This window comes from Geosmithia morbida (genome assembly GCF_012550715.1).
Source record: "Geosmithia morbida isolate 1262 chromosome Unknown scaffold_16, whole genome shotgun sequence".
NCBI classification, from domain to species: Eukaryota; Fungi; Ascomycota; class Sordariomycetes; order Hypocreales; family Bionectriaceae; genus Geosmithia; species Geosmithia morbida.
The window spans coordinates 180,155-207,269 of NW_023336203.1; the positions used below are offsets into that span (position 1 = coordinate 180,155).

The 27,115-nt window shown below is 55.8% G+C and overlaps 9 protein-coding genes across 9 annotated transcripts; 4 read left to right on the forward strand and 5 right to left on the reverse strand.

Moving 5' to 3' along the window:
• Nucleotides 1-1,897: 1,897 nt before the first annotated feature.
• GMORB2_3099 (uncharacterized protein) lies at nucleotides 1,898-3,868 on the forward strand (the record flags this gene model as incomplete). The annotated part of the gene is made up of 2 exons (XM_035465075.1): nucleotides 1,898-2,101; nucleotides 2,426-3,868. Coding segments are annotated over 2 exons (1,647 nt in total), but the record flags the coding sequence as incomplete, so codon positions are not given.
• Nucleotides 3,869-4,786: 918 nt separating this feature from the next.
• On the reverse strand, nucleotides 4,787-7,579 carry GMORB2_3100 (vacuolar protein sorting-associated protein 72; the record flags this gene model as incomplete). Its single annotated transcript, XM_035465076.1, has 4 exons — nucleotides 4,787-5,241; nucleotides 5,393-5,980; nucleotides 6,203-7,385; nucleotides 7,574-7,579. 4 exons carry the CDS (start codon nucleotides 7,577-7,579, stop codon nucleotides 4,787-4,789), a joined length of 2,232 nt encoding a protein of 743 aa, XP_035318951.1.
• A 414-nt stretch (nucleotides 7,580-7,993) lies between these two features.
• Nucleotides 7,994-9,955, reverse strand: GMORB2_3101 (lipase ATG15; the record flags this gene model as incomplete). Its single annotated transcript, XM_035465077.1, has 1 exon — nucleotides 7,994-9,955. One exon carries the CDS (start codon nucleotides 9,953-9,955, stop codon nucleotides 7,994-7,996), a length of 1,962 nt encoding a protein of 653 aa, XP_035318952.1.
• Nucleotides 9,956-10,921: 966 nt separating this feature from the next.
• GMORB2_3102 (uncharacterized protein) lies at nucleotides 10,922-12,877 on the forward strand (the record flags this gene model as incomplete). Its single annotated transcript, XM_035465078.1, has 3 exons — nucleotides 10,922-11,739; nucleotides 11,807-12,178; nucleotides 12,232-12,877. 3 exons carry the CDS (start codon nucleotides 10,922-10,924, stop codon nucleotides 12,875-12,877), a joined length of 1,836 nt encoding a protein of 611 aa, XP_035318953.1.
• A 978-nt stretch (nucleotides 12,878-13,855) lies between these two features.
• GMORB2_3103 (sphinganine C4-monooxygenase) lies at nucleotides 13,856-15,074 on the reverse strand (the record flags this gene model as incomplete). The annotated part of the gene is made up of 2 exons (XM_035465079.1): nucleotides 13,856-14,262; nucleotides 14,360-15,074. The coding sequence occupies 2 exons, from the start codon at nucleotides 15,072-15,074 to the stop codon at nucleotides 13,856-13,858; spliced, it is 1,122 nt and encodes a 373-aa protein (XP_035318954.1).
• A 2,027-nt stretch (nucleotides 15,075-17,101) lies between these two features.
• GMORB2_3104 (Translationally controlled tumor protein) lies at nucleotides 17,102-18,130 on the forward strand (the record flags this gene model as incomplete). The annotated part of the gene is made up of 5 exons (XM_035465080.1): nucleotides 17,102-17,116; nucleotides 17,328-17,439; nucleotides 17,576-17,713; nucleotides 17,787-17,949; nucleotides 18,046-18,130. The coding sequence occupies 5 exons, from the start codon at nucleotides 17,102-17,104 to the stop codon at nucleotides 18,128-18,130; spliced, it is 513 nt and encodes a 170-aa protein (XP_035318955.1).
• Nucleotides 18,131-18,476: 346 nt separating this feature from the next.
• GMORB2_3105 (uncharacterized protein) lies at nucleotides 18,477-19,957 on the reverse strand (the record flags this gene model as incomplete). The annotated part of the gene is made up of 3 exons (XM_035465081.1): nucleotides 18,477-18,502; nucleotides 18,824-19,823; nucleotides 19,886-19,957. The coding sequence occupies 3 exons, from the start codon at nucleotides 19,955-19,957 to the stop codon at nucleotides 18,477-18,479; spliced, it is 1,098 nt and encodes a 365-aa protein (XP_035318956.1).
• Nucleotides 19,958-20,388: 431 nt separating this feature from the next.
• On the forward strand, nucleotides 20,389-21,553 carry GMORB2_3106 (kinetochore protein Mis12/MTW1; the record flags this gene model as incomplete). Its single annotated transcript, XM_035465082.1, has 2 exons — nucleotides 20,389-20,448; nucleotides 20,516-21,553. 2 exons carry the CDS (start codon nucleotides 20,389-20,391, stop codon nucleotides 21,551-21,553), a joined length of 1,098 nt encoding a protein of 365 aa, XP_035318957.1.
• Nucleotides 21,554-21,794: 241 nt separating this feature from the next.
• On the reverse strand, nucleotides 21,795-24,344 carry GMORB2_3107 (PPR repeat; the record flags this gene model as incomplete). The annotated part of the gene is made up of 1 exon (XM_035465083.1): nucleotides 21,795-24,344. The coding sequence occupies one exon, from the start codon at nucleotides 24,342-24,344 to the stop codon at nucleotides 21,795-21,797; it is 2,550 nt and encodes an 849-aa protein (XP_035318958.1).
• Between the last annotated feature and the right edge of the window lie 2,771 nt (nucleotides 24,345-27,115).

The window sequence follows — 27,115 nt, forward strand, 5'->3', positions numbered from 1 at the left end:
CCCCCATTCTTCGACGAACCAGACCGATTCAGTCAGCTCTCGACCCAGATCGTACTGCAGAGTACACTGCAGCAGATACGGCCATCATCATCCGAGACACCCGCTCACACGGCATCACCTACTCGTACGCTGACTGCGACGACGACGCGCGACTGCTAAGCGCCCTCCTACTCTCCCCTATTCTGCCAGGATTCAGACGGACTCAGTCGCCTTTAATCTCGTCCTTTTTCTCTCTCTTTTTTTTCTCCCCCGGGTTCATCCAATCCAACCCTGCCCGGGCGCCATAATTCCTGCAACGCCGGGGTTCCTCGTTTCAGCGTCCTTGGGGGGGGGGGTGGTCTTGGACCAACGGCCGTCTGCGGATAACCGCCATCAACGGCGCTTACCATCCCATCGACAGTCTGAAGAGTCGAAGAGCCGGAGAGGGCAAGAGAGAAGAACAAGTCTTGATCTAGTTTACGCCATCCTCCGGAAACTGGGAATACGGGTATTCTACTATTTATTGAGGGCTGCACGCACCCTCATCAGCTCCACGTCATGGATCCTGCGACAACACTCATCACCTTTCTACTGTGAGTACCATCAGCTCTTCTTTCGTGTCCATCGTCGGCGTCTTTTACACCTCGGTCCGGGGTCTCGGTGAGAGAGCCGTTGACTCATCCCACTCATCTCCTTTCCCTTCCCTCTTCACACTCTGGCAGCCTTCCTCTGACTGCGGCCCTCAAATGTGCGCCAAGTGGCGTCGTGGGTAATTTGGTCATGGCTCTGTCCCTGCACAGACCAATCTCATTCCCTCATTCCCCTATTCAGCCTCCGTCGGGGGGGGGGGGGGGGCAGGCTCCAGCAGCGGCCCAGCAAACCAGCCTCCTGTGAGCCTTTAGACTCGGTCAGCCCTACTGCCAGCTGTACTTCACCGAGCGTTGTTCAATTTCCAGCATTGTTTATGCTTCTTGATGATCTCGGGATGCATGCTGGTTACTGGCATAGCGCGTCTGGGCCAGCACCGGGCAGTCAACGACTCTGTGACTCCCATTACACGACCCCGGTGGGGTCACAATGCACAATGCAGACCACGCTCATTACATCACGGACTGCCCGCTTGGATGGGACGCGTTCCTGCATCGACGGCCTGCATCAACGCCGGCACCAAGACGTGCACAAGGCATATGCACCAGCGTCTGAGAATGCACCCCGGGCCGCCCTGTCATAGACTCGCATCTCGCACCGCCTCAATGTCCCCCCTCCCCCTCCGTTGGCGAGTGCCGTGTGAGATGGGCGGGCAGTACAGGGGTCTGACTGCTCGTACATGAACCGAGTCGGAGAGGACGGAGGACACCACTCAAGATCACCGTCTCCCAGCAACTTCCAGGGCACGAGACCGCGGCCCTGGAGAAGAACAGCTGCCAACTCACCCCATGCACACACCCCCTTCCCTAATAATACACAACACTGCTTCGCAGTCTGTGCCGTCGGCCCTCTCGCGTCTCGACACGACCTCGTTTCAGGTTTTTACCGCCCGTGGAATCCTTCTTTTTCTTCCATGGATCATGCGCTCGCAGAGATGGTACACGTCGCATGCTGCTAAAAAAAAAAAAAAAGAGACGTTCCTTTATCGCCGCCCCCCCCTGTCCCTTCTGTTTATTGCTCTATAATACCAGTATTACGAGTAATATGTTGAGCCTTACCGACTTGCTCACCCCCCATCCATGATCCATCTGCCCTTTGCTACCCAATACCCCTGCACCTCACGGACGGTTACTCGTAGATGGTTGGCAATGAGATTGCACTATGCGTCACCAATCCTCTGCCCGGCTTCGCCGCTCTCACGAGTCTCATCTGCCCTCTACGCGCTGTATTCTTCTTACGGTTGCAATCCGTACTAACCCAGCATCATAGACAGACACAGCCCTCGGTACAATCCGTCAGCTTGATCGGCTCTTGGGACAACTTCACCACCTTCTACCCCATGGAACACGACACTCGAAGAGCCAAGGGTCAGTGGAAAGGTTGCCATATATTTCGAGATATCATCTGCAACGACGACGACTTGTCGAAAACACGTACTGGCGGTCTCAGTATGGGCCACACCTACTATTACTACGTAAGCCGGCATCCCTGCTCTCTCGCGTCCCTCAGACCCTCCCTGCACCGACAACACACAACCCCCCTGTCACCTTTGTTCTCCACGGCCTTGTTCTCCACGAGTACGAGCGCGGGCACTGCTAGTACGAGTAGTGCCATACTCTGTCGTAGTATCACTGCTACTACTACCACTACTACTACGCCGTACAAGTGTTTGGTATAATACGAGGACCACACGCTGCGCCGTATCACCCGTATAAACAAACCCATTTCCCCAGACCTCTCTTCTCCCTTGATCTCCTCCGATAAAACAGTCTCCCTTCAAACTCTCTCGATTTACCAGCCCTTGCCAGCCCAACTCATCACTGACTCTTCATCCTTCTCACCACCACAGTACGAAGTCGACGCATCTACAGAGACTTTTGATCCCGCCATGCCTTCAACTACAGCCTGTCCTTCCCTGCCCGGTCAGAGAGTCAACATCTTGACCATTCCCTACCAGCAGTCTCATCGTCAACGCAGTGCATCTCTCAGCTCCATGCGCATCACCGACTACAAGTCGGTCGATCCCTCGACCAAGTTCATGACACCCCAGCCAGTCAACCCGCTGGAGCAAGAGATGAACAGCCGTGTCCGCCCCAAGCATTCGGCACCGGGACTCTTCCGAGGACACACCTCCAGCCGCTCTCAGTCTCCTGTGCCTGCCGCTTGGAGGAGACTGTTCCACAGCCGCGAGCGCGGGCGTTCTCGCGATCGCCACGACGACCCCAAGGCTACGCCCCCCACCTCGCACGCCGGCGGCTCCGACTACGAGGAATCGATGCGCGGCGACGCCTCATCAAGAGCCAGCAGCCGCTCCATGTCTCCTGAATCTCTCCGCCGCTTCCTATCCGACGACATGCCCGAGCCGCCTCGCTGCGGCTCGAGCCGCGGTGAGCAGTCCACGCTCGTCATCCCCGATGACATCGCCGAGGAGCCCGAGGATGACTCCAACTTTGCCACGTCGGCCGTGTCCGAGGTCAACCCTTACACCACGGGACTGTCGGCGCCTCCCCGCATGCAGCGCCCAGCACCGTCGACATCGTCCCCGTCGGCACCTGGAGCACCGCACTCGTTGTCGGGTACCGCCCCGCTCACGGCCAAGAACCTGAGCTCCCTGGTCCAGGAAACGTCGTCGCAGCGCTCCTCCAAGTCCCGCACGAGCAAGGACCACCGCCACGCCCACCGTCAGGCCCAGGCTGGCCTGTACACGGCCGAGGAGATTGCCATGGCCAACGTGCCCGTGTTGGAACCGGCTCCTCGGACGACCAAGTCTGCTACATCGAGCGCCATGGCTTCCCCTCTGTCTAGCCCCACCCCAGACGTGGACGACGAGGTTGACGGTGGCGAGCCCCTTACCTTTTTCGACGACGCCTCCACCGTCTCCCGCAAGAATTCGGACGCCTTCCTTGCTCCAGACTCGCCCGCCCTGTTCGACCCCCACAATCCGACGCTGCTGCACTCTGCCTGCCCTACGCCCCGCTTCACGGGCTTCGCGGGATACAGCAAGCAGCAGTATCAGCATGACGATGACGAAGAGGGAATCCGCGCCCGCCGAGCTGCCGGCATGCGGCCCCGTCCCACGTTTGGCATCTCCAACGACGACAACAACTACACTCAGACGCTGCCGCAGCTGCTGGCCGCCAGGGAGGCCCAGTTCCTCCCTGCTCCCGACGCTACCGGTGTTGACGATTTCGCCGATGAGCTGGGCTGGATGGTTGACACTATTGCCGCAAAGGCCAACTGATCCAGACCTTTCTGCTTCCCTCTTCTAAGTACTGTATATGACATGCATCACAGTTTAGATGCGTTGGATTTGATTTACGAGTAGTTACTAACTCACGAGTTGATTTTTGGATTGTTACTGCATCTCTGTCAAGAAAGCTGGCCATCTTGAAGAGCAAAAACATGTATATAATGTTGCCATTTCAGCGGATTGGGATTTGTGTCTTGGGGGGAGTTTTGATATTTCTCTTGGGGCAGACGTCTCTCTAGTCTCAGGGTGCTTTTTTTATTTAAATTTTTTTTTTTTTTTCAATCTTGTTCGTTCTTTGTTCCCCCTCCCTTTTTAGATTCGGACACATGAACAAAGGCGGCTTTGGCCAGATGTGTTGCGAGTTGATGAATTATTACTATGCCTTGGTACATTTTACATTTTTGAAGTCTACACTCTGACCGTTTATTTTGACTGAGACATGACGCTCTGACCGTGCTGGGTACCCATGATGCTTTGCTACCGCCGTGAATTTCGGAGGTTGTGCACAGTTGTAATTGACAGCCGTGACGTGATGGGGGGGGGCGAGGCCTCCCTCCACACATCAATGGGAATTGACAAGTCAAGTTGACAGCACCATTTTGAAACATTTGACAAACTCGTTGATCCGAGCAACCTCTAGTCGTGTAATGACTGAACAGAGCAATCAAGTCATCAGCGGTGTGTGCGTGAACTTTTGAGACATTTTTTATTTTCTTTTATTTTCGTCTTTATTAAATATGTAAAATAAATTAATTTTTTTTTGGGGGGGGGGGGGGGWTKGGGGGTTGGGTTTAGTTAAATACTTTTGTATTATATATAATATAGTAGTGGTCAAGGTCGTTCTCTCGTAATGTATGTGACGTATATTTACTGGTAATCGTAAGATGGAAGAATCAAGAAGAAAAAAATTCAAGTCTTGACTTTGGGCATCGATACCGACGAGGTGTTGCTGCGTTGATCGACTTGCATCTCGTCGGCATCTGGCACGTTCCGAACTTCCTGTACTCGTATCTGTGTGTGTAACTTGCCCTTGTCTTCTTCCTCCGCCTTTTCACCCTTGTCCTTGCCGTCCAGCCCCTCCTTTTCCTCATGCTCGACAGGGTCCTTGTCCTTGTGATTGTCATTGTCTTTGACGTCCTTGACATGCTGAACCTGCCGCTGCCTGACCTTCTTCCTGCCCTCTTCTTCCGGATCCGCAGGGGCCAAGAACCGCGGGGGGTGGCCCTTGGCCGCTGCGTCGGCGCTACCGCCCCAGGCACCAATGGTGCGGCTCCAGCGGTAGACACCGCCCGTCAGGCGGCGGATCTCCTTGTAGGCCAGGGCGTTGTGGAAGGGTAGACCGGTCTTTGGGTCACGGTACCGGGCTGGTAGGTTCGTTATTACGCAGACGGGTGGGTGGGGGGGTTCTGTCCGGGGGGGGAGGGGGGTGTGCGAGTCAGCGTGATTGTTTGGAAAGCATCGTGTACACGTGCGTGCAACATACAGAGCATGCTCGGAGAGTGGAGGGGGGCTTACTGGATAGCTTCGTCATCTTTCTGCCAAACAGGATCTGCGTCTGGACCGTCTTGTCCCGGATGGCATTCTCATCGAAGTTCTGGTAAATGATTGTGCGGCGCGTAGCTGTCGTGCGCGGCTCGGCATCCTCGGCAGCTGCGTCTTGTTCGGCTCGGACCTCTTGCCGGGGCTTGTCAGCCTGGACGGTCTCGGGCTGTGGCTGGTCCTGTGTGGTTGCTGACTCTGGCTGGGACCTCTTCTCGTCGACTGGAGATTCTTCTTGTGGCCTTTGCTCCTTGTCCTTGTCTTCGGCTGTGGATTCTGGCTGCGGTGGTTGCTCTTTCTGGGTTGCTGACTCTGACTGCAGCTCCTTGGAAGCCTCCGCCATTTGCGACTGGTCCGCTGGTTTCTCCTCGGCATCGACCGTCGACCTTGACTGGACCTCCTTCTGAGACGTCGTTTCTGTTTTCGCAACGTCCTGGGATGGCAGCGTAGTTGCAGCAGCTCCTTCTGAAGAAGAATCGGGTCCAGGAGTGGGAAGATCCGCAGACGAGCCAGTCCGTTTCGTATCAACACCCTCCGGGCTCGCAAGCACAGACGGAGCGGGGGCTGTAGTGGCAGATTCGGGAGCTGGCTGAGCTCCACCCATCTCTCTGCCATGTGACGGTGCGGTTGTTGGAGGTGGCATGGGGGGCATGGCCATGAGGGGATTTGCTTCTGGCTCGACAGGTTCTTCCTTCTCTGCTTCGTCTGGTGCTGGTTCCTTGGGTATAGAGCCTATTGCTGCTTCGTTCTTTTGGGCTTCGCTAGGCGCCGGCGCAGTCTGATCACGACCAGTCGCTGGGTCGGATGGGGCGGAAGCAGCAGGCTTCTCCATAGTGGTAGTAGAAGTAGTAGAAGTAGGAGCATTCTCTTTGCCTGCGCTGTCGCCAGTAGCCTGTTCCTCATCCGTCCTGGCCTCGTCGGGCTTGCCATCCTCCCCCTTGCTCTTTTTCGGTTTCTTCTCCTTGCGCTTCGGCTTCTCCTCGACAACAACATACTTGGCCACCCCGCCGTCCTTCCACGCCCGGGTGCCGCTCCAAAACGTAATCACGGGACCCTTGAGCGTGCGCTCCTGCAGAGCCGCCAGCTTGGCCCTTCTCTCCTCCTCCCGCTGCTTCTCTGCCTCCTCCCATCGGTTGAGGCTCTTGCTGTTGCGGTGCTCCACTATCTGCGCCTCCCGCAGCCGGTCTTCCTGCGTCATGGGCGGCTTCTTGAGCGACTCGCGTCGTTCCGCCTTGCGCTGCATGTGCTCCAACTGCTTGAGCCGACGGGCCTCGCGCTCCTCCATCTGCGCGTGAAGCTGCTCCTTTGAGAGGCGGGTGGTCTGCCGTGACGAGGCGCGCGTGGGCATGTCTGCTGCTGTGGGGAGCCATGAGGCCCTCTCGGACTTCTTCTTTAGCCGTGGCGCTGGCGCTGCTGTGCCGGCGGGGGGCACTGGTGTCGTCGCGGATGTGGGTGTCGTCGCGGCGGAAGATTCAGGACGGGCAATCCGGACCTTCTTCTTGCGGAATTTGGCAGGAATCGCATCCTGCGCTTTGCGTTTCCTCTGGGCAGCCTTCTTCTCCTTGGCCTGGCGCTCCAGCTCCTTTTCTCCCTCGAGATCCTCGTCGCCACCGACGTCGGCGCCATCGTCCTCGTCGTCGGATGAGGAGTCCATGTGCACATCTGACGCGTCATCCCCTACATCTGTGAACCCCTGGTCGTCGTCTTCCTCGGCGAAGAGCAGCTCTAGATCTGAGTCGGGCTCCTCGTTGGCTAGCATCGACTTCATCCGGTTGCCCGCCGTGGACCGCTTGCCTCGTCCCGTGACCAACCATTCTATCTTCTTGGCTGGGGGCTGTTCGCTGTCGCTGTTGGATGAGTCCGAGGCGTCGCTGAGACTGGGGCTCGATTGTCGTGAGTTGATGGCCGGCGTCGTCACCCCTTCGTCCGTGTCTTTGGGTGTGTCTGTGCCGTCAGCCGACATGGCGGGCTATCCGATTTTTCGAACGCGAGGGCGCTTCCTGAATTTCAACTGAGATCTCTTGTGGTCACGTCCTCAACCTATGGGATTTCGAAAGGGGGGGTGGGGTTGGCGCGTCGTCGTCGGGTAACGAATGTTGAATGGGTTGGAATGAAGTGGCACGCGATCGAGGTTCCCAAAAAGTTCAAAGGCCCCACGCGCATCTCCGCATGACGTCTAATGCCGGCTGGCATATTCTCGTAAGCCGCACGGCACAGAATGCATTCAAGGCTTTACTTGTCCGGAAATTATCCAAATTTTCTGAAATCTAACTCATTCTTCGCTTATATACAGATGTAGTTAGGCTACAAAAGAGAGGGCATGTATATCGCCCTGAAAGTCTGGTAGTCCTTATGAACACCATTCGTTTCCTCGTGTACACGGGACCGACCTGGGATGCCACAACCTCCCATCCCATGTATTCGTCATGATGCCCATTTAACCAAGATAGAAGGAGGGAAAACCCAAGTTTCGATGCAAATCAATGATTCAATGGTCAATGGCCACGCATGCCAGTAGTCGTGAACACCTCTTCAGGCTAATAGATAAAGCAAGCAGCCAAACAAGATGGAGAAACGCTATATCTCGTCAAAGAGGGAGCCGTTCTCCACATCTTCCAATTTGTCCTTACATATTCCGAGCCAGTTTCGATGGCGGCATCCTTGCGGTTGCGTCGGCGTCTCCGTCTGCTGTGGCCCTGTGTATGTAGGACCGGCTGTGATGGGGGGCGTGGAGACGGCAGTCGACGTGGCTTCAGGCTTGTCCCGGCAGCCGCCGAACCATCCAGGAATCTTGCAAGTAGTTGTTGATGCTGTTGTTGTTGTGGGGTAAGTCTGCGCCGTAGTCGTCGTGGTCGGGTCGTTGCATCCAAACCATCCTGGTGTCTCGCAGGTTGACGTAGGCTTCGGCGTGGTGCTCGTGGATGTGGGTGTGGTTGTAGTGGTCGGGTCCTTGCACCCGAACCACCCGGGCGTCTTACAAGTCGATGTCGACGTAGTCGTCGTCGTCGGGATGGTCGACACCGATGTCGTAGTCGTCTTATCGTCGCAGCCCCACCATCCGGGCGTCTCGCAAGTGGCCGTCCGAGTCCTGGTACGCGAGGTAGTGGGCGGTGACGATGTCGTCGTCGTCAGAGTGCCGTTAGACTCGTACATATCCCATTGAGCGCAGTCCCTGCACTCAGGCGTAAAATGGCACTCCGGCACGTCGTCATATTCCATGATGACGTCACTGATGACGGAGCGGATCCTGTGAGAGCCGATGCCCACGCGCCATCCCTTGTCGGCAACAACATCGTAGACACACTCCTGACCGGAGTGACAGGCCGTCTCCATAGCGTATCCGGCGAACGAGCAGGAAGCAGTGGCACCGTTGCATGTTCCTATGTAGACGGGGTCCGCTGTGTGGCCGAAATGGTAGGCGCCGGTGTTCTGACGCGTCTGCGGCGTACGAGGGTCAGCGCCGGGTGGCACAGGGAGACCCAGGCGGGACGCTGGGAGGGCCTCTGGGACGGCTTCGAATGTCACGGCGGGAAGACCGTATGTCAGGCCCAAGAATGATGTGATGGCACCGCCGAGTGAGTGCCCGGTCAGCCAGATGTTGGCGTCGGGGTACCGCTCCGTGACGTTTGAGTACAGCTCACGGGCAGCGGCGTAGTAGCGATTCTCCTCCATCAGTGCTCCGGCAACGCAAGTGTTGTTGCACGAGTACGTGCCCGTTGCGCAGTCACAGACCTGATGCCATGTCCACTGACCCTGCTGACCACAGCAGCAGCTGAAGAAGAGGTTATCGTTTACCTTGTCGTTGGTCGTGGTGCCATCGCCGTCAAACACAGCCATCGAAGTACCCTTGAGACCGACGACGAGCGTCGAGTTGGTCTCGTCCATGAAGATGTGGCCCCTCAGCCCGTCACTCTCCCAGCCAAAGTCGTCTGTGGGGTCGTAATGGTCGCCGACATCTACCCAGTCGCTCTGGTCCTTGTCCGCCACATAGGCATCGGCAGCCATGTACGCCAGGGTCAAGACGGTCTCCTTATCTGTGATGTCGGGTGACGGCACCTCTTCAGTAGTCCAGGCTGAGGCATCCAACACTGCCGCACCACCCCGGAGCCTGGCCTCGGCGACCATCGGATCTACAACCGAGGGCCGCCGATCCCTCAGGCGCTCTATCGGGTCGCCCCGACTCTTTGCGGCGAGGATGTCGATATCCTGTGCGGCAAAGCCATCCTCAGCAGCTAGTCGGATGCCTGAAGTGGTGTGAAGGACGTCCCGTGTGCGGTGAAGGCCGGGATGTTGGTTCGTTCCGTGGTGATAAACATGTCGGAGGGTGAAGATGTGATCTGACGGAGTGATGACGCTGGGATCTGAAGGGATAATAGGAATAGGCCCCGGCGCCGAAAGCAAGTCGTTAGCTGAAGGGTCCCGTTGAGGAGCCAGAGCAGCTGCTACGGGGGAGATGGCTAGGCAAGAGAGTAGGATGTTGGCCGTGACTCGACTGGTAGATGTGCATCGGCGGCCCGAGGGCCTCGAGAGGTGTACCATGGTAGGTCAGAGGCAGGTCGTTCTCCGTTTCCCGTGGTTTCCGGCTGGGACCATAGGGACAGAGTTCGAGTTCGAATGGGTAACGGAGGTGGCAGGGGGGTGATAGGCTCGTCGGAACGTAGGAGAGGATAAAGGATCAGGTGAGAGGAGAGAGTTGGGAGAGGGGAGAGTTGAGATGAGGGCGATAACGGGGACGGTCACGGACTCTGTCGTCACCGGGTGACTTTGAGCGTTCCGGGGAGGGGGTATTGCATGACGCACTGGCTTGTATCTACTAGCAAAAATATTAAGGGATACTATGACGAATGAGTGAGGGTGCTAACACGGCCAGATAAATAGGCACCTACTTCAGGTACTCGAGTACCACATCTAGGCAGGGACATGTGACACTTCCCCAACAGAGTAAACTTCCAGCGCCGGGGAAGTCTATTGCTAGCGCTATTTGTACTGCGTGTTAGCGGGTGAGACGGAAGCCACAGGGGATGCAAAATGCAGGCACAACCAGCCTGCTAGAGATGCGGAGGTACGTACTGCAGCCCGTGGGCGGTGAGATCCATGGACGGGAGTGTCCATGCCTGGGGACTCACCTGTAATACTCTGTAGAGGCAGGGCCCCCTAGAATCACCCACCAGCGATGCCTTGGAGCTGTCGTCTACAGCAGTACCTAAGCAGAACAGGTTGCTACAGCCACTCCCAGCACAATACCGCCTAATGGTTGCCACACGTTAGAGGCGCGCTTTCCCTTCTCCCAGCGCGTGCGCCTCTACCGTGAAGCTCAAATTTCGTGTGCTGCTAGTTACACGGACACTGAACAAGTCCTATCACTTCAACCTCGCTCGTCCCCTTTTCCTATCAACTCACTCTAGGCCTATCTTCGTTCTTCACCCAAGATGGCCGCAATGTAAGTACAACAGCAATGCATGCTCTCTTCTGACGAGATGCATGGCCGTCCCCTTTGCTTCGAAGATGGCCCAGCGCATGGCACGACGACGAGACGAGGAGACTAACGAGCTTGCGCATGTTGCGCTCCCATCACGACGTAGCGAGAGCTTCGACAACATCTACCTAGACCTCTCCAAGCAGAGTGGCAAGTGCAGGTTCGCCGAGACGGGGTTCGGATGGAAACCGACGAGCGGCGGCGAAACCTTCACCCTCGATCATAGCAACATTGGCGGAGCGCACTGGTCCCGCGCAGCCAAGGGGTACGAGGTGCGCATTCTACAGCGCAACTCGTCGGCCATCATACAGCTCGACGGTTTCCAGCAGGACGACTATGACCGCCTTAGCAAGGTCTTCAAGAACTGGTACAGCACCCCGCTCGACAACAAGGAGCACGCCCTGCGCGGATGGAACTGGGGCAAGGCCGAGTTCTCCAAGGCCGAGCTCACCTTCAACGTCCAGAACAGGCCGGCATTCGAGATTCCCTACACCGAGATCGGCAACACCAACTTGGCCGGTCGCAATGAAGTGGCCGTCGAGATGGCCTTGCCCCTCCGCCCCGAGGACGTAAACGCAAATGGCCACCTTGGCGGCGCTAGAACCGGCGGCAAGAAGGCTGGCGGCGGCAAGGACCAGCTCGTCGAGATGCGATTCTACATCCCCGGCATGACGACGACGAAGAAAGAGGCCGACGGTGATGATGCCGGCAGCGACGCAGGTGAAGAGGAGCAGGAGAAGAGTGCTGCCACCATGTTTTACGACACGCTCATGGAGAAGGCCGACATTGGCGACTCGGCCGGTGATGCCATTGCCACATTCCTCGACGTCCTGCATCTCACACCCAGGTGAGTTGATCCCTCTGTTGGCTCATCCGGATGCCATCTACTGAGTACTGACCACGAACACCTGCAGAGGCCGTTTTGATATCGACATGTACGAGTCGTCATTCCGCCTGCGCGGTAAGACGTACGACTACAAGATCCAGTACGAAGCCATCAAGAAGTTCATGGTGCTGCCCAAGCCCGACGAGATGCATTATCTACTGTGCATAGGCCTCGACCCGCCGCTACGCCAGGGCCAGACGCGCTACCCCTTTGTCGTGATGCAGTTCAAGAAGGACGAGGAGGTCACCATCGACCTCAACTTCGAGGAGGAGGAGCTGCGCAGAAGGTACCAGGACAAGCTGGAGCCTCACTACGAGGAACCCTTGCACCACGTCATGGCCAAGATCTTCCGTGGCCTTGCCAACAAGAAGATTTCTTCTCCAGCCAAGGACTTCCTAACGTATGTTTACGCACTGCCCTCGAAACCCAAAGCGGAGAACCCGAGAGAAAAAGAGAAGAAAGCTTACTGACAGAACCTAGCCACCGCAACCAATACGGCATCAAGTGCTCCATCAAGGCAAGCGAAGGATTCCTGTACTGTCTCGAAAAGGCCTTTATGTTCGTGCCCAAGCCGGCCACGTACATTGCCTATGAGCAGACGCAGAGCATCACCTTCTCTCGCGTCAGCGGCGCCGTGTCAGCCCTGTCGACCTTTGACATCACTGTCGCCCTCAAGGGCGGAGCCGGCTCCTCGCAGTTCAGCAACATCTCGCGAGAGGACCTCAAGTCCCTCGAGGCCTTCTTCAAGCTCAAGGGCCTGCGCGTCAAGAACGAGATTGACGAGGACGCCAAGCTCCTCGCCACGGCCCTGCGCGACGGAGACGACCAGATGGATGATTCGGACGACGACGTCGTCAATGCCCACGCCGACCGTGGCTCCGCCGACGAGGACGAGGAGAGCGTCGACGAGGACTTCCAGACCGACAGTGACAGCGACGTTGCCGAGGAATTCGACAGTGCCCACGAGAGTTCCGGAGGCAGTGACGACGAGGACGCGTCCGACGGCGGCGACGACGACGATGACGCCGTCGACGAGGACGATGATGAGGAGGAGGAGGAAGAAGAGGAGCGGCCCAAGAAGAAGTCCAAAACCGGTTGAAGTCCTCTTGTCGTGTAAAGAAGAAACAGAAAAAAAAGTGTGCGTTCTGGCGTTTCGGAAAGGGGAACAAGACTTGGGGGTTCTCAACTCGGGTTGGGGTATTTGGCCCTGCCCTCATAGTTTTGTTTGTTTCAGGGTATGACTGTAATCTACATCCATCGATCGTATTGATATTGTTTCCCATTCCCTTGACCATCATGTGACTTATCAGGCACGTTCTGCTAGCATTGCTACTACTGGTATACCGTCATAGAGGGTAAATACTAGTAATAGTACTCATGGTAGGAATATAAAGGATCAAAACACCATGTATTACGAATAGACAGCAACGCAGTAAGCATCTGTATTATCGTGCAAAAGAAAATAAAGCATAGCAAAGATAGCACAACATAGCTCGCTCCACGAGCCATCCCGTTCTCTGATTGATAACGACAGATAATACACCCCTTTTTATTTCTTTTCACAAAGGGATTACAGTTCTCTCCGCATTATAACCACCACGTATACAAAAGACGAACAAGGAAAGGGAAAAGAAAAGGGGGGGGAGAAGCCTCTATCTGAATGACGAGACCTCGTTCACGACCAAAGCGTTCCCCTGAATTATTAAGTGATGCGGTTGTTTCCTGAAAAAAGACTCCCCTTCAACAAGTGCTAGACATCAACCAGATAAGGAAAAAAGAAAAAGGAAATGGGAAACGTTTGTCTCCCCAAAAAAAAAGAAACACGAAAAGTGTTGTACATCTGGTGGGTGTCTATCCCTGAGGGACAGAAACCCATTGTTTTGAAGGAAGTGGAAAGAAAAAATAAATAATAATAAACAAGGTGACGTCGTGTAGAATAAAAATGAGAGGAAAAAAGAAAAAAAAGAGAAATCGTGGTTTCATCGCTTGTTTTGAAAATGTATGCAGAGTACCTCGAAAAAAAAAGATTTTTTTCGGCCGTGTTTTTTGTTTTCCCCGTCTTCATCATGTGCGCCATTTATTGAGCCTTCTTCCCGGTCTCAGACTCCTTCTTGGCTGCGTGGACGCGGTTGGTACGCGTGCCCTTGTACATTGTGCCAAGGACGCGGTCCCAGAAGGTGAAGAAGGGCTGAGAGAAATTGGTCTTGATGCCCCAATTCTGATGGTGAATGTCGTGGTACTCAGCGTTGTTGTTGGTAATGAGCTGGAGAGGGTCCCAAGGGAAGGCGTATCCGCAATGGTCGTCGACAGTTTTGATCGAGGAGACGACGAAGAAGACGATTCCCTGACGAAGCGTCATGAAGGAGACCTTGAAGGCGATGCTGGCACCGAGGGTGTCGAGCAGGAAGCCCTCAAAGGGATGGTTGTAAAGGGCACCGTACGCGTAGGGAACGTACAGACGGTGGTGGCGTGAGTGGAAGGTAGCTGTTGAAGGGTCCTTTGCGTCAGTGACAGAAACAATCACATACTATCACTGCGCACAGGAGAGAGGGGCGTGAGGACAGAAGGGAGGAAGACGTACTGTACATCCACTTGTTCATGTGCATGAGACGATGGAGGAAGTACTGCCAAGAGTCGAGGAAGAAGATGGCGACGAAGAACTGAATGCCCGGGATGGCGATATGGTAGATGAAGCTAGCGGCGGCCATCTCCCAAGGAGCAAAGGCGGGCACATCGGAAGCACCGGACGAGGCTGAGAGGAACGGGTAGTAGCCCCCGGCGAGCGCACCGGCGAGGAAGGGATGCGAGGCGGCGAGGTTCTTGGAGACGGCAGTGGCGTTGAGACCGAGAAGGCTGAGGAAGCCGGGGAGGGCGCGCTGGAGGAGACGGAGGCGGGTAGCCCAGACGGCGACATTATAGGCATCCTTGCCAGTCATCTCGGGAGGCTCGGTCAGGGCGAGAAGGGCACCGGTGCTAACCTGGATGACCTGCTGGATGATGACGTCGCGAGCAACCTGGTAGCGCGAGACGTGGTTCCGTCGCGTAATCTCCTCGGGGGTGTGAAGGCGGTACTGGGGGAAGAGGTCGTAGACGTCTATCATGTGGAAAAAGATGGAAACGACCCAGTAAACGACGACAGGCGACAGAAGGTTGAGCCAAAAGTCCGAGATGAAGGGTAAGATATCGCCCTGAGGAGTCAAAGTGTATTCGGGGAGAGGTGGGAGACTAGTGTCGAAGAGGGAGTGGTTGGCGGGCGTCATGGCTTCTAGGCCGACGGCGGCCGAAGAGTTGGCCATGCTATGAGTAGCAGATCGCGTGTGGACTACCGCGAGAAAGATGCGGAGGTCGGTATTATATAACAGCAAAAATATCGTAGTTTGCGAGCCCTCGGAGGGGGGGAAAGAGGATTTTAAAGAGAAAAAGTTGGTGTTGGAGTTGTGGTGTGATGTTTGGTAACGCGAAGAAAAGGAAGGCGTGGGTCTCAAAAGGTCCAAAGGGGGGGCAGGAGGGACAAAAATGAAAATGAAGAAGGAGCGACTGGGTAAGGGGGATACAATATGGGAGACGACTGTTTTCGGATGGCTTTGGGAGGGCGACAATTAGCTCGGTCAATAAAGGTGACGAGATGAAGAAGGAGGAGAAGAGAAAAGGAGAGGGAAAAAAAATCAAAGCATTAGTAAAAGGAGAGTAGGGCGTTTGTATGTGTGTGCATAGAAAGAAGAAAGAGCATGGTAGGAAAGTTGAAGGTAGCGAGTATTGGCCCAGAGTGCGGGAGGCGGCACGCGGAAGACTGGGAGTCCGGGTCTGCTGATAATCTGATGGCTCAGGGAAAAGTCTCCAGTTAATTATTGGGCGCTACAGCGCATTGGTCCATGCGAGTCTTGGTTCATCTCCGGTTCTGGCAGCGTACGAGGGAGTCGAGGACTGGCTCACTGAGTACGAGAATACGTACTGCTACTGTACTCGTAGTCTGCACAGGTAGTGTAGTAGTTGTAGAAGTACTCGTACACCACCAAACTTCCTACGACTACCTGGACAGCCGTTGACGCATCGAAAGCGGCGCGGCATCGGGTCCATTCTACTCCACGAGTCCATTACCTGGAATCTTGTACTCATTAATCTGTACATGTACGGAGTAATATTACTTTACAGCCCAATGGCAACCCCCGTTCTCGGGGCTCCGAGCATGTTGCCCCTCGGTGAACATCATCATTCATGTCCCCGTAATACTGTAGGTCCTGATTCCTAATATGCTTGGCGTAGATCTAGAGTTATTATTGAGCCTAACACAAATAATGAATCCTCGATGAATCCCACATTGCATGGGCATGTGCATCCACGGGATGGCACGACCTGGCGTCATCATCTTGGCCGACTTTCAGGCGCTTTCAGGGGGGAAACCATGTGTTTTTCAGCCTTTAGTGCAGGACCGCAGTGCCGTGATCTATGAATGGTGCCACCGAAAGGTGACGCCACAGCAAATGCAACCTCCATGCTCCAATGTATTGCACCGGTCACTGTAACGAGTCCTCGTGCAGCGCCATGCGCGCCGCCACTAGCCACGCCATATGGATATTATTACCAGCCACACCAGTCAATATCAGCCCCATCAACCGTGGTCAGCCATACCACGTCGGCCTGACAGGCAAAGCTACACGAACTCGTGGAGAGCATCCTCGAACACTTTCCTCCCCTCGGCAGAGCTATTTGATAAACTTGTCGGCTCTTGAACCGTGAACTATGACTACAATTTATATTGTGTGCATGGTTGTGTATACATCCAGTATAATTTCTTCATCAGAGCTCCTCCTGTCTGTGTGCTGTGCATGGTTGGCCTGCTCCCCTCTACCCGTTGCCGTACAACCATTTAGATATCAGAGAGGAAGGGTCCAAGACCCCTCTTCATCGCTGCAAGTACTTAACGAGACGTTCTTTAACTGCTTCCCGAGTACTTGTATGAGTAGCTAGTAGTACTCATAGTCTTCATTTTTACTTTAATGTCTTCTATTTTTTTCTTTTCCGTCTTTACTAGTCTCCTCACCCATCGGGGAAGAGAAAAAAAAAAAGGTAAACCAATTGATTACCATTAAATTGCCCACGACCACCAAGGTTTTTGCAGAGGGGCACTACCCATTACAGTTTAGCGCCTAAACCCCCACCAACCCAGCCAAGAGACAAGGACGTTGCCCCCCTCACCCTTCCTTCCCTCTTGAATTTTTGCCCGCCTGCTTTGCCAATTTTCAACCTCGACCCCTCCATCTCTAGATTTTCCCTCTTGCTCCTCAGGTTTTTCTGTTAGTCACGTCCCGACACAACCGCCAATATGATTATCTTCAAGGTACGATACATCCAATACTTGTGGCCCTCCTTTCCTTCGTGTCTCCTACGAAAATCTCCATCATAGTACTTTGCGCGGGGGCGGCGCGCGTTGCTGTTGCCCCTCTTACACTTTTTTTTTTTTTTACCTTTCATTTTTTGCTCCTCCCTGCCCTTGCCCGTGCCACTGCACAACTAAAGGATGATGTTTTTGACTAAAATGATGCCACCAGGACATTATCACCGGTGACGAGATGATCTCGGACTCCTATGATCTCAAGGAGATCGACGGTATCGTCTACGAGGCAGACTGTGCCATGATCAAGGAGGGTGGCGTCGAAGTCGGTCAGTCAACCCCCTCGATGTCATTCCTTGGACAACGTCCTACAATCCAACCCCGCCTACGTATCGCAACCGGGCAGAAGATAGAGGAGACAAGCATCTCGAAATGGGCATGTATGCTAACTCCATCTTCGTTTAGACATTGGTGCCAACGCTTCCGCTGAGGAGGCTGAGGAGGGTGTCGAGGACTCCGCGCAGGTTGTCAACAACGTCGTCTACTCTTTCCGCCTCCAGTCCACCGCCTTCGACAAGAAGTCCTACCTCACCTACCTCAAGGGTATGTAGACAAAATCTATACAAAACAACAAAGACGTGAAGCAGAGCTCCTATAAATTAACACCTTCCTCTAGGCTACATGAAGTCTGTCAAGACCAAGCTCCAGGAGAAGAACGCTCCCGCCGAGACCATCACCGCCTTCGAGAAGGGCGCCCAGGCCTACGTCAAGGAGAAGCTTCTCCCTAACTTCAAGGATCTTGAGTTCTACACTGGCGAGTCCCAGGACCCTGATGGCATGTACGTATATCTCCGACGGAACAAGCACCAAAAGAAGAACGCACAAAAGATACCCCCGTACCCTTTAGAGTTATTTGCTAACGGCCCTTGCCATAGGATTGCCCTTCTCAACTACCGCGAGGATGGTGTCACCCCCTACATCGTCTTCTGGAAGCACGGTCTCACCGAGATGAAGGTCTAAGCGCAACCCTTAGATATCAAGGGATGGAAGCCTGATGACTGAAATCTGGCGATTTGGCATCAGCAAAGAACTTCTTTGCTACGGAGCAAAAAAACACGAGATGAAGTACTCACAATCATGATGATACGAGGCAAAAGAAAAAAAAAGAAAGAATTCAGTACAAGGTTTTTAGGAAATTTATTTAGCCCACTAGTGGTCGCTCTGTCTGCCACGCAATTGAATTTTCCTTTGTGTCAAAGTCGTTCGGTGTGTAGTTTATTGTCTATGCCTGATAACTGTGCGACTGTGCGTGTATGTACAAATTTCAGATGCCAAGAAGCTTACCCCCCCCCCCCCCCCCCCCTTCTTAGTCTGGCATGGCGAAGGTAAGATCTACTTAAAAAGCCGGCTTTGTAGACATAGGCACGGGTGGAGGTTGATCATCGGCCGAGGGTGTAGAAGCATAAGACGTCGTCCTCGAAGTTCCTGCGGAGATGCCACCTAGCGACGCTTTCTTGGGAGGCGGAGGCGGAGGCTTCTTCTTGCCTGCCGCGGCAGACAACATCCCTGACAGAGCTGGTGCTTGCATTTGTTGCTGCTGCTGGTGTTGCTGCTGCTGGTGTTGCTGCTGCTGGTGTTGCTGGTGGTCTTTGGAGCCCATGAGCCCTCCTACCTTGTCGGACAGGCCGTATTTCTGATTCAAGTTGCTGATACTCTTGGCACCAGCAGCGACCTGGTGACCGTGACGCTGACGGAAGTTGTTTACCGTGCCGGCGGCTGTGCGGGCGTCCGACACGGACACGGAGGATGGGTCCTTGTTGAACGACGAGGCCGTGCGCAGGGCGGCCTGCTTCTGCGCCCACGTCGTGCCACCTGACAGCTGACCCTGCTCCTGCTCCTGGGCCGGCTGTGGCTGCTGCTGCTGCTCTTGCTGGACTTGAGGAGTAGCATTAGAACTGGAGATGCCATAGCGCGCGAGGCGGTTCTGAAGCTCGTTGACCTGCCCCTGAGGCTGGTTAGACGGTCGACGAGGCGGAGGGGGCGGCGGAGTCGCTGTCGCTGTCGCTGTCGCCGTCGCCGTCGTCTGTTTCTGTGATCCGATGCCTAGCCCGGGGACTGATACGCCTGCTGAGCCGAGACGGCTGATGGCCTCCTGGTTGAGGTACCGGCTGCTGCTGTCTGCTGACGGCGACTCGGCCATGGATGAGGCTGCCGTGCCGGTGTTTGTGCGGGGTGGCAGGCGCGGCGGCAGACTGGGTCTCCCCGCCGCGGCGGTCTCGTAGGCTGGCGGTGGGGCTGCCTCGATGGCCTGCAGTCCGCCTGCACCGGCAGCGGCATCACCGCCCGTGCCGTCTCTTCTCCCCGGCGGAGGAGGCAGGTGGTCCGTCGACAGGCCAGTAGTGTTGACGCGGTACGGACGCGGTGCCGCCTGTCCCTGCTGCTCGCTCTCATGCTCGTGCTCTTCCTCTCGGATCCCGTCTGTGCTCCCGTATAGGGCCAAGGACTGGCCCGTGCGAGGATCCTGGTACTTCGACGGCGAGGGGACCGTCTTCCGCTTGCCGGTTTCTGTGGGCGCCGGTGCCGGCGCGAGTCCCGACCCGGTACGTTTCGGCGGAGGGGCAAAGCTAGACGGGTCACGCAGCTCGGAAATGGGACGGGCCACGTGGTTGTTTGCGGCGCTGTTGTCGGGCTTGACACGACCCGCGAGGCTGCTCTGAGAGACTACATGTTAGCAGGTGGTGGATGAGAAATCAATGGAAAGTAAAGGAAGCATACTACGTGGCCGCGGAGGCTTCCACCAGGCTTCTCTTGCCATTTGGCCTTGGCCATGTCCTTGTATTTAGACATGATGACAATCGTTTCTCTCTCTCGTTTTTGTTTATGAGAGTCGGCGGCGGCGGCGGTGATGGTTGTAGGAGAGAGACTTAGTAAATATTGGCTGTAGCGCTCGTAATGGGTGCATATGTATGAGTACAAATTTTGGGGTTTTGGTGGGGGAGCGGGACGAGGAGGATAGAGAGGAGGAGCCAGCCTACTAAGGCCGGCCCCTCCCTCCTTGTCAGTTGGCCAGGCCCAAATTACGTCGTCGTCTTGTAGTTCTTCATATGAAACACATGCCCTGTCCAATTCGACGAGACCTTTCTCTGCTGTACACACAAGATTTCTTTCTGTTTCTCCTTGGCTCGATTGAGGGGTGCTTCCGTCCACCTCTTGTGCGCACACGCCGAATCCACAAGTACATATCCTCTCGTGACGCGTCTCGTCGCGTCGCATCCGTCATGGCCCAACCCGACTCCGACTACGAGCTCATAACCGAGCATCTGGGCTATCCCCCTGTAGTATGTCCCCCCCCCTCCCCCACCCCCGCAGCTCTCTCCTCTCCGTCTCTCTAGTCCATCGTGGTAGACACTGACGCCTCTCAAGGCCCTATTAGACGACATCATCAACACCGTCAACGTGCTAGCTGACCGCGCCCTCGACTCGGTAGAGCAGCTCCTCCTGTCTATCCCGCCGTCGAAACTCGGCTTCCGTAAACCGTCGTCCAAAAAGGACGCTCCGTCTGGCGGCGGCGCGGGCGGCGCTGGGAGCAGCGAGGATGAAAAGCCCGAGGATGCGGCCCGTCGCGAGATCGAGTCGGGCACGCACAAGCTCGAGACGCTCCTGACGGCCGCCATCGACCGCAACTTTGACAAGCTGGAGCTGTACGCCATGCAGAACATCCTGACGGTGCAGCCCGTCGACCTGCGGCCGCACGTGCGCCTCGCGCACTATAAGGATCTCGACCTCTCGGGGGACGACCAGCAGGACGGGGACTCCCTCGAGGGCGTCACCGCGCTCCTTCGCAGGGTCGAGGCCTCGCAGCGTCTCGGCCTGTCTCTGCAGCGCGAAAAGGCCCGCAACGACGCTCTCCTCGCCTCCTTGCGCCGCGTGGTCGGTGCCAATGCGCCGCCCACCATCAAGACCGAGGCTGTCGAGTCGCCGCCGCCGCCCGGCCCCCTCGCCTTCCTCAACGACGGCCCCTCCACCCTGTCGTCCGTCGGCTCCGCCACTCCGATCACCACCACGGCCGAGTTCACCCTGTCCCAGCTGACCTCGCTGCGCGCCCTGTCCGCCTCCTTGCGCGACCTGATGCCCGAGCTCACCGCCGCTTCTCTGTCTACCGACAACCCCTCGTCGTGGAGGCGCCAGCGCGCAGAGTACGTCGAGCATTCGTCCCGCAAGTACCTCGAGAAAATTTCCGGTCTCGAACTCGGCCCACAGGGTGAGGTGCGTGACGGCGATTACCAGGGTAGGGGGAGGAATCTGGCCCGTGACGATGTCGAGGGCCTCGAGAAGGCTGCCGGTCTTTTGGGTCAGACTGCCAGGCTACCACCTGATGATCACGGTGATGATCACGGTGATGACGACGGTGACAACGATGATGAAGTCAGAGGCGAATCTTGAGTTTTAAAATTTTGCGGGGGGAGGGGTTTTTCTTTCAGTCCATATTCATTTGGTATACCCACCAGCGTCGGCGTCATCATGTATATATTTGGTCTTGGGGGTCCAGGCCAAGAAATCTATTTCGAACTTTCGTGTGTCTTCTAGTTACTATGTCTATGTAAGAAGAAAGAGGGGGAGAGGCTTGCCGATACAGAAACAAGCATGGTACACTGTTCTACATAAAAGGGTATAACAAAGCAAATTACCTTCTCTCCTGCACATCCGCCAAAAACCGCTGCTCATCCACGACACGCTTGACACCAGCCGGTGCCGTATCCCAGTCAAACAGTCCATACCTGTACGCGCTGTGCCAGAAGTGATGGCGCCACCCCCTGTCGCGGACATCGGTCTCCCCAGCCAACTCAGTAAGTGCGTTATCCACCACGAGGCGGGCATCCTCCCATTCTTCCTTCTCGATGAGCGCGACAAGCAGATCGCGCAGCGAGAACAGGCGAGTAACGGGGCGCCCGTGCCGTTTGAGGTCGTGGTACAGGCCCATCGCGCTAGCCGTGTCGCCCAACCCGGCATACGCGCTCATGACGTGCTCCCACAGTCGCTGATCCCCCGACTGCACCGTCGCAAAGCCGTGGTGTTGCAGCAGGGCCCTGATGCCCGTCGATGAGGGATGCGGGTCCTTGAGATGCCGGCTCACCAGGATGAGGGCCATGTGCGGCGATATCTGGCGGTGGCCCGTAGAGCGCATATGGCCCAGAACCGACTCGATGGCCGCCGCCGCGGAGCCCGAGGGCAGAGACGCCACGGCGTGGAGCATCTTTCCGTACGTCTCGAGGTTGGGCGTCACGTCGGCGGCCTTTATGTCGGCCATGATCTGGTCAATCGCCGCCACCTGCTCTGCAGGTGATGCCTGGCCCAGGTTTCCTAGCACCTCGTCGAGCAGGATGGTAAAGGTGGCGGCGTCGGGCTCGATCCCTTCATCCTTCATGCTTTTGAGGAGCTCCTGCACATCATCTCCCGTGCCGGCGTCGCGGAAGCACTCTCGGAGGAGGATGTTGTACGTCAGCACGTCGGGCTTGATGCCTTCCTGGCCCGCCCACTTGAGCACCGCGTATGCCGTCTGCTTGTCCTTGCGCATCAGAGGCTTGAAGGCAGCGTTGACAACTTGTATGGTGGGCTGAACGGCAGCCGGGGGGGCAGTGAGATCGTGTCCTTCGAGGTCGTCGGCGGTCGCTGGTCCATGGAAGTGGCTGCTGCTGCTGGCCTTCTTCCACCTTTCCATCATGTCACCGAGCGTATCGATGCCCTTCTGCACCTGGCCCAGCTCAATCAGACCCGAGATGCGCTCCGTCCACGAGTGCGTGTCCAGCCTGACGGACGAGGCGATGAGCATATCCCACATGGCGTCAATCTTGCCCGCATCCCGCGACAGCTTCCACCCGTGCATCATGGCCGTGTACGTCTTTATGGTCGGCCTGAGCCCGATACTGTTCATGACATCCTGCGTCTCGCGCAGGAGGTCGGGTCGCCGCTGCGCGCACCACACAAAGTGCCAGAAATCCATGAACTCGCCGTCGTCGCGCATCTCTGACGACCGCGACTCGCTGGCCTCCTGCGACGCACGAAGTTTGCGCCAGATGGACACGATAGCCCCCGTGTTGTCTGTCGCTAGCGCGGAGCGCGCCTGCTTGTGGATATGCGCCAGGGATGACACCGACTCTCGGGCCGGGTTGTGGCTATTCTTGTTGTTGGCTGTGGGTACGCGGCCCTCGTGCCAGATTTTTGGGTCGCCGAGAAGCTTGACGATCCTCGGCCAGCCCTGGTGCAGCAGCCTCTCCAGCTGGGGACGGCGTCTGCCCACGAGGTCTACACTCTTGGTGTTGAGGGCCTGGTCGACAAACGCATCATCCATGCTGCACTGAAGGAGCGCGAGACGCGAGAGGTCGAGGAGCGGCGCAAGCTCCCTGAGCACGTCGTTACTGACTAGTCGGTGGTCGGCGCAGATGGCTAGGGTGGCCAGCAGCCCGGGCACAGCCTTGCGCGCTTCACTGGCGGGGAACTGATTAAGGATAGCACTCACGGCCGCGTTGGTATTGTTGCGCGAGCCCGGTGGACCCGACCGCGCGTCCCGGAGCAGCTCGGAGACGTGGTCGCTGTCTGGGAGGGCCCATTGCGGCGGCATACCCCTTTGCGTAGGCCGTGTCATCTGCGAGACGGACTGCCACATGGTAACAAGGTCATGGCACATGGCTTGGCGAGCAGACGCGTCCCTCTCTCTGGCAATGGCGAGACAGGAGTTGAGAATGATGCCCGTCCTCACGGCCAAGTCGTACTTGCCCAAGGAGTCGTAGATGGCGAACAAGAGGGGCCCCACGGGTCCATTGAGTCCGTTTGTCCGCTGCAGGGCCTCGCATAAGCCCTTGAGAAGCTGGCCGGCGGCCATGTAGACGTGCCGGGGTAACGGAGTTCCCATCTCGCGTATCCGCGGCCATATGTCTGTCTCAAATGTCTGCAATCTCTGAGCGGCAGGAGCCTTGAGGTGGCGTAGCTCGTTGATCTTGGCTGTCAATTCCCATGCGGAGAGAGCGATTCCATCGGATTCGGGGTGCGCTTCTCCAGGGTGTTCCTTGCCGACCACGTCGTTGAAGACGGCCAGGGCGTCCTCATCGCCTGGCCTGGGGCCACCTCGACGGGATGGACGATGTGCCGTCTGGCGGCCTGTCTGTGACTGTTTCCCGAAATTCCTGGTAGGATACGGTGTCGATGATGCGCCGCCCTCTGCTAGCGTCTCACTCATGGACGAGTAGCATGCGACGACGGAGCGGGCGACGGCAGCCCTCCCCAAGGGACGCAATGCCCTGGCGGCGCAAACGGAACGTGATGCTGACATTTACGCTCGCCGCATGCTATTCCTGCGGGGAATCGGATGGTCAGACGAGGAGGGAGGGGTGAAGATCAGGATAACGCAAGTAGAAAACCGTGATGAGAATGAGTGAGGCGGACGTGGTGATCTGAGGAGTGGTGATAGCGGATATTGCGATTTCTCCAGGTTTCCCGTATTCTTATACCGCGATACATGCGGGGAGCCAATGGGGAAAGTTGGAGCTGTCGGTCCACTCGAGGAAAGTCCACTCCACTCCTCTATTAGACAAGTACGTCACTCGTGAAGCCTCACCAGAAGGGAAGCGCATGTGGCGTGGTCTGGAGCTGAATGAGGGTCTTGGTGTTGAGTTATGGACGAATCAATCCCTTGAAATACGTTCCTAGACACTATTTCTCATAGAAAAACAATAAGAAGAACGTGACAGGAACACACATCGAGTAAAAAAAAAAAATAATAATAATACTACTGTCTTCTACCACTTCGATCGTTGCATACCAATGCTTGCTTGTGCCCCGTCCCACTTTATTGGCCACTCGGCTAACCTCAAACCACTACAGGTGGTGCTAGTCACCATCGCGAGCAGATCACCATCGCGAGTAGGATTTTTACCATTCTATTCATCTATCTATCCCCGCTATCAATCCCGCATAGAATAGCCCGTTTTATAGATTGTAAGCGGTCCTAGCCTTCTGATGGCATTCCTCAATTCTCTACCCTTTTTTTTGCAGCTTCAAAAGCGACTTCTTAGCTAGAGATAGTGTCATGATTTTACCGTGCATTTCATCCATAGATTAGGTAAGCAAGATCCAACTATCGTAACGTCGGATCCATCCCTTCGAGCATAGACAAGAACAGCAACCGATACACACATATCAGCCGGCAGAGCCACGAAAGAGCAGGGCAGCGACTCTATTTCCCAATTCTTGAATGGAGTGGATAGGGATGCGATCTCTAGTCTGATGACGAGACGCACCGGACGTCAGAGCTTGGAGTATCGTAAAGGAGTTGCACGGCTGATTCAATGTCGGCTTTTTCATGCGGCTAGACAACGATGGGTTGGAGTATATCGTCCGGATCCCTATCGCCCCTGTCACCACTTCCCCACGGGAAAAGATGCAAAGTGAGGTTGCAACGATGCGGTACGGTCTTCCCTATAACTTCTTTCCTTTAACAGCTGATATGGTGGTGGACACATTGAGCGCAACACCGCTATTCCTACATCTCGGATCTTGGCGTATGGCACGGACGGCTCCCTTCTTCCGAACGCGAAAACGCCCTTGATCGTTATGAGTGTCATTCGTGGATAGCAGCTCGATAACAACGCATTCTTCTCGGAGGCATCGGCAGCCCAGCGTAATAACCTGTTCACCGATCTCGTCGAATTCATGGCTCAGCTACGGCAGCTCAAGCTCTACACTGGGGGTTCCCTCCTACTCAACGACCCACCATCGTGGGTCACGGGCCACGATCCAGACATGGCGCAAGAGTCAGTCTCACGTCCCTACGGGCCTACGAAAGAGACTATGCTAGCCGAGTTCTGTTGCGTTCTTGCTGAAGGGAAGAGATCTCAGGGTTGCCGGGAAGCTTTGTGGGAACGACTGGAGGCTCGACGAGCAGGGGAGAGGATCGCTGCATATGAGATGGGCCATGTTCCATATTTTTTTTTTTTTTTTGCGCGAGCTGTCGAGCTCGGTATATGTCTCTCTGCCGCTCTATCTTCCCTATACTGCATGGGAATAGGATAGAGAGGGAAGCGGCGGTCGAACTGGGGTCAAGCCAGACTCGGCACGCGCAGGTCGGACGACTACTACAATCTTTCGGAGCACTATACACAGTACCTAGAACGCGAGGGGCTGGCCATCGGGGACGAGGCGAGTAATCGCATGAGAGGGTGGAATATAGAGGTCCAGAAATACCTCCGGAAAAAAAACGGGGCGAGTAGAGAGTTATCTTCAATATCAACATAGGGCTCCTACATACACGCAAGCTATCACACAAATAGGACAATCACCACTTTCGTCTTTTCCTGCGGCAAACGCAGAGGAACAATGAACAAACGACAAAAATGACAAAAAAGCAACATACAACAGCGGGTATTCGCTGGTCGTCACCGACCCAACTACTAATCCACCGCTCAGCGGCTTGACTCTGGGGGAGCGGACGGGACCCCGTATTCTCCACTGGCTATGGTCGTATGTGGGAGTACGTGGTGATGATTTGGATTATATTGTATGATGCTTTGACATTATAAAGACAAACTTCCCAAAGCATGAAGCCGGCTATGCTGTTCGGTGCGCTAGGTGGAGAGCACGGCAGATGATGGCATACGAGAGTACTTCCACCGTGCTCTTCTGACTCTTGACGGCCGAGAGAGAGAGAGAGAGGGAGAGAGAGGGAGAGGTAGTGATGAAGCACCCGAGCTACAGCAACAGCCATTGTACAGTCCAGGATGGCGAAAAGTACTCACCGATACTCTACTAGGCTTAGTATGGCCAAAGTATGTAGTAAATCCGGAAACATCCATCGTCGTGTTCTATAGTCTATTAACTATGGCATATACTATCCTCTTCCGATATGACACGTGTCTCCATCTTTACTTCCTTCTCGTATATACCGCATCACCTCGGTGGGCGGGAGAGAGCAGTAGAGAGTAAGGAACGGTACGCCTCGGAGGGCTCGCAGGC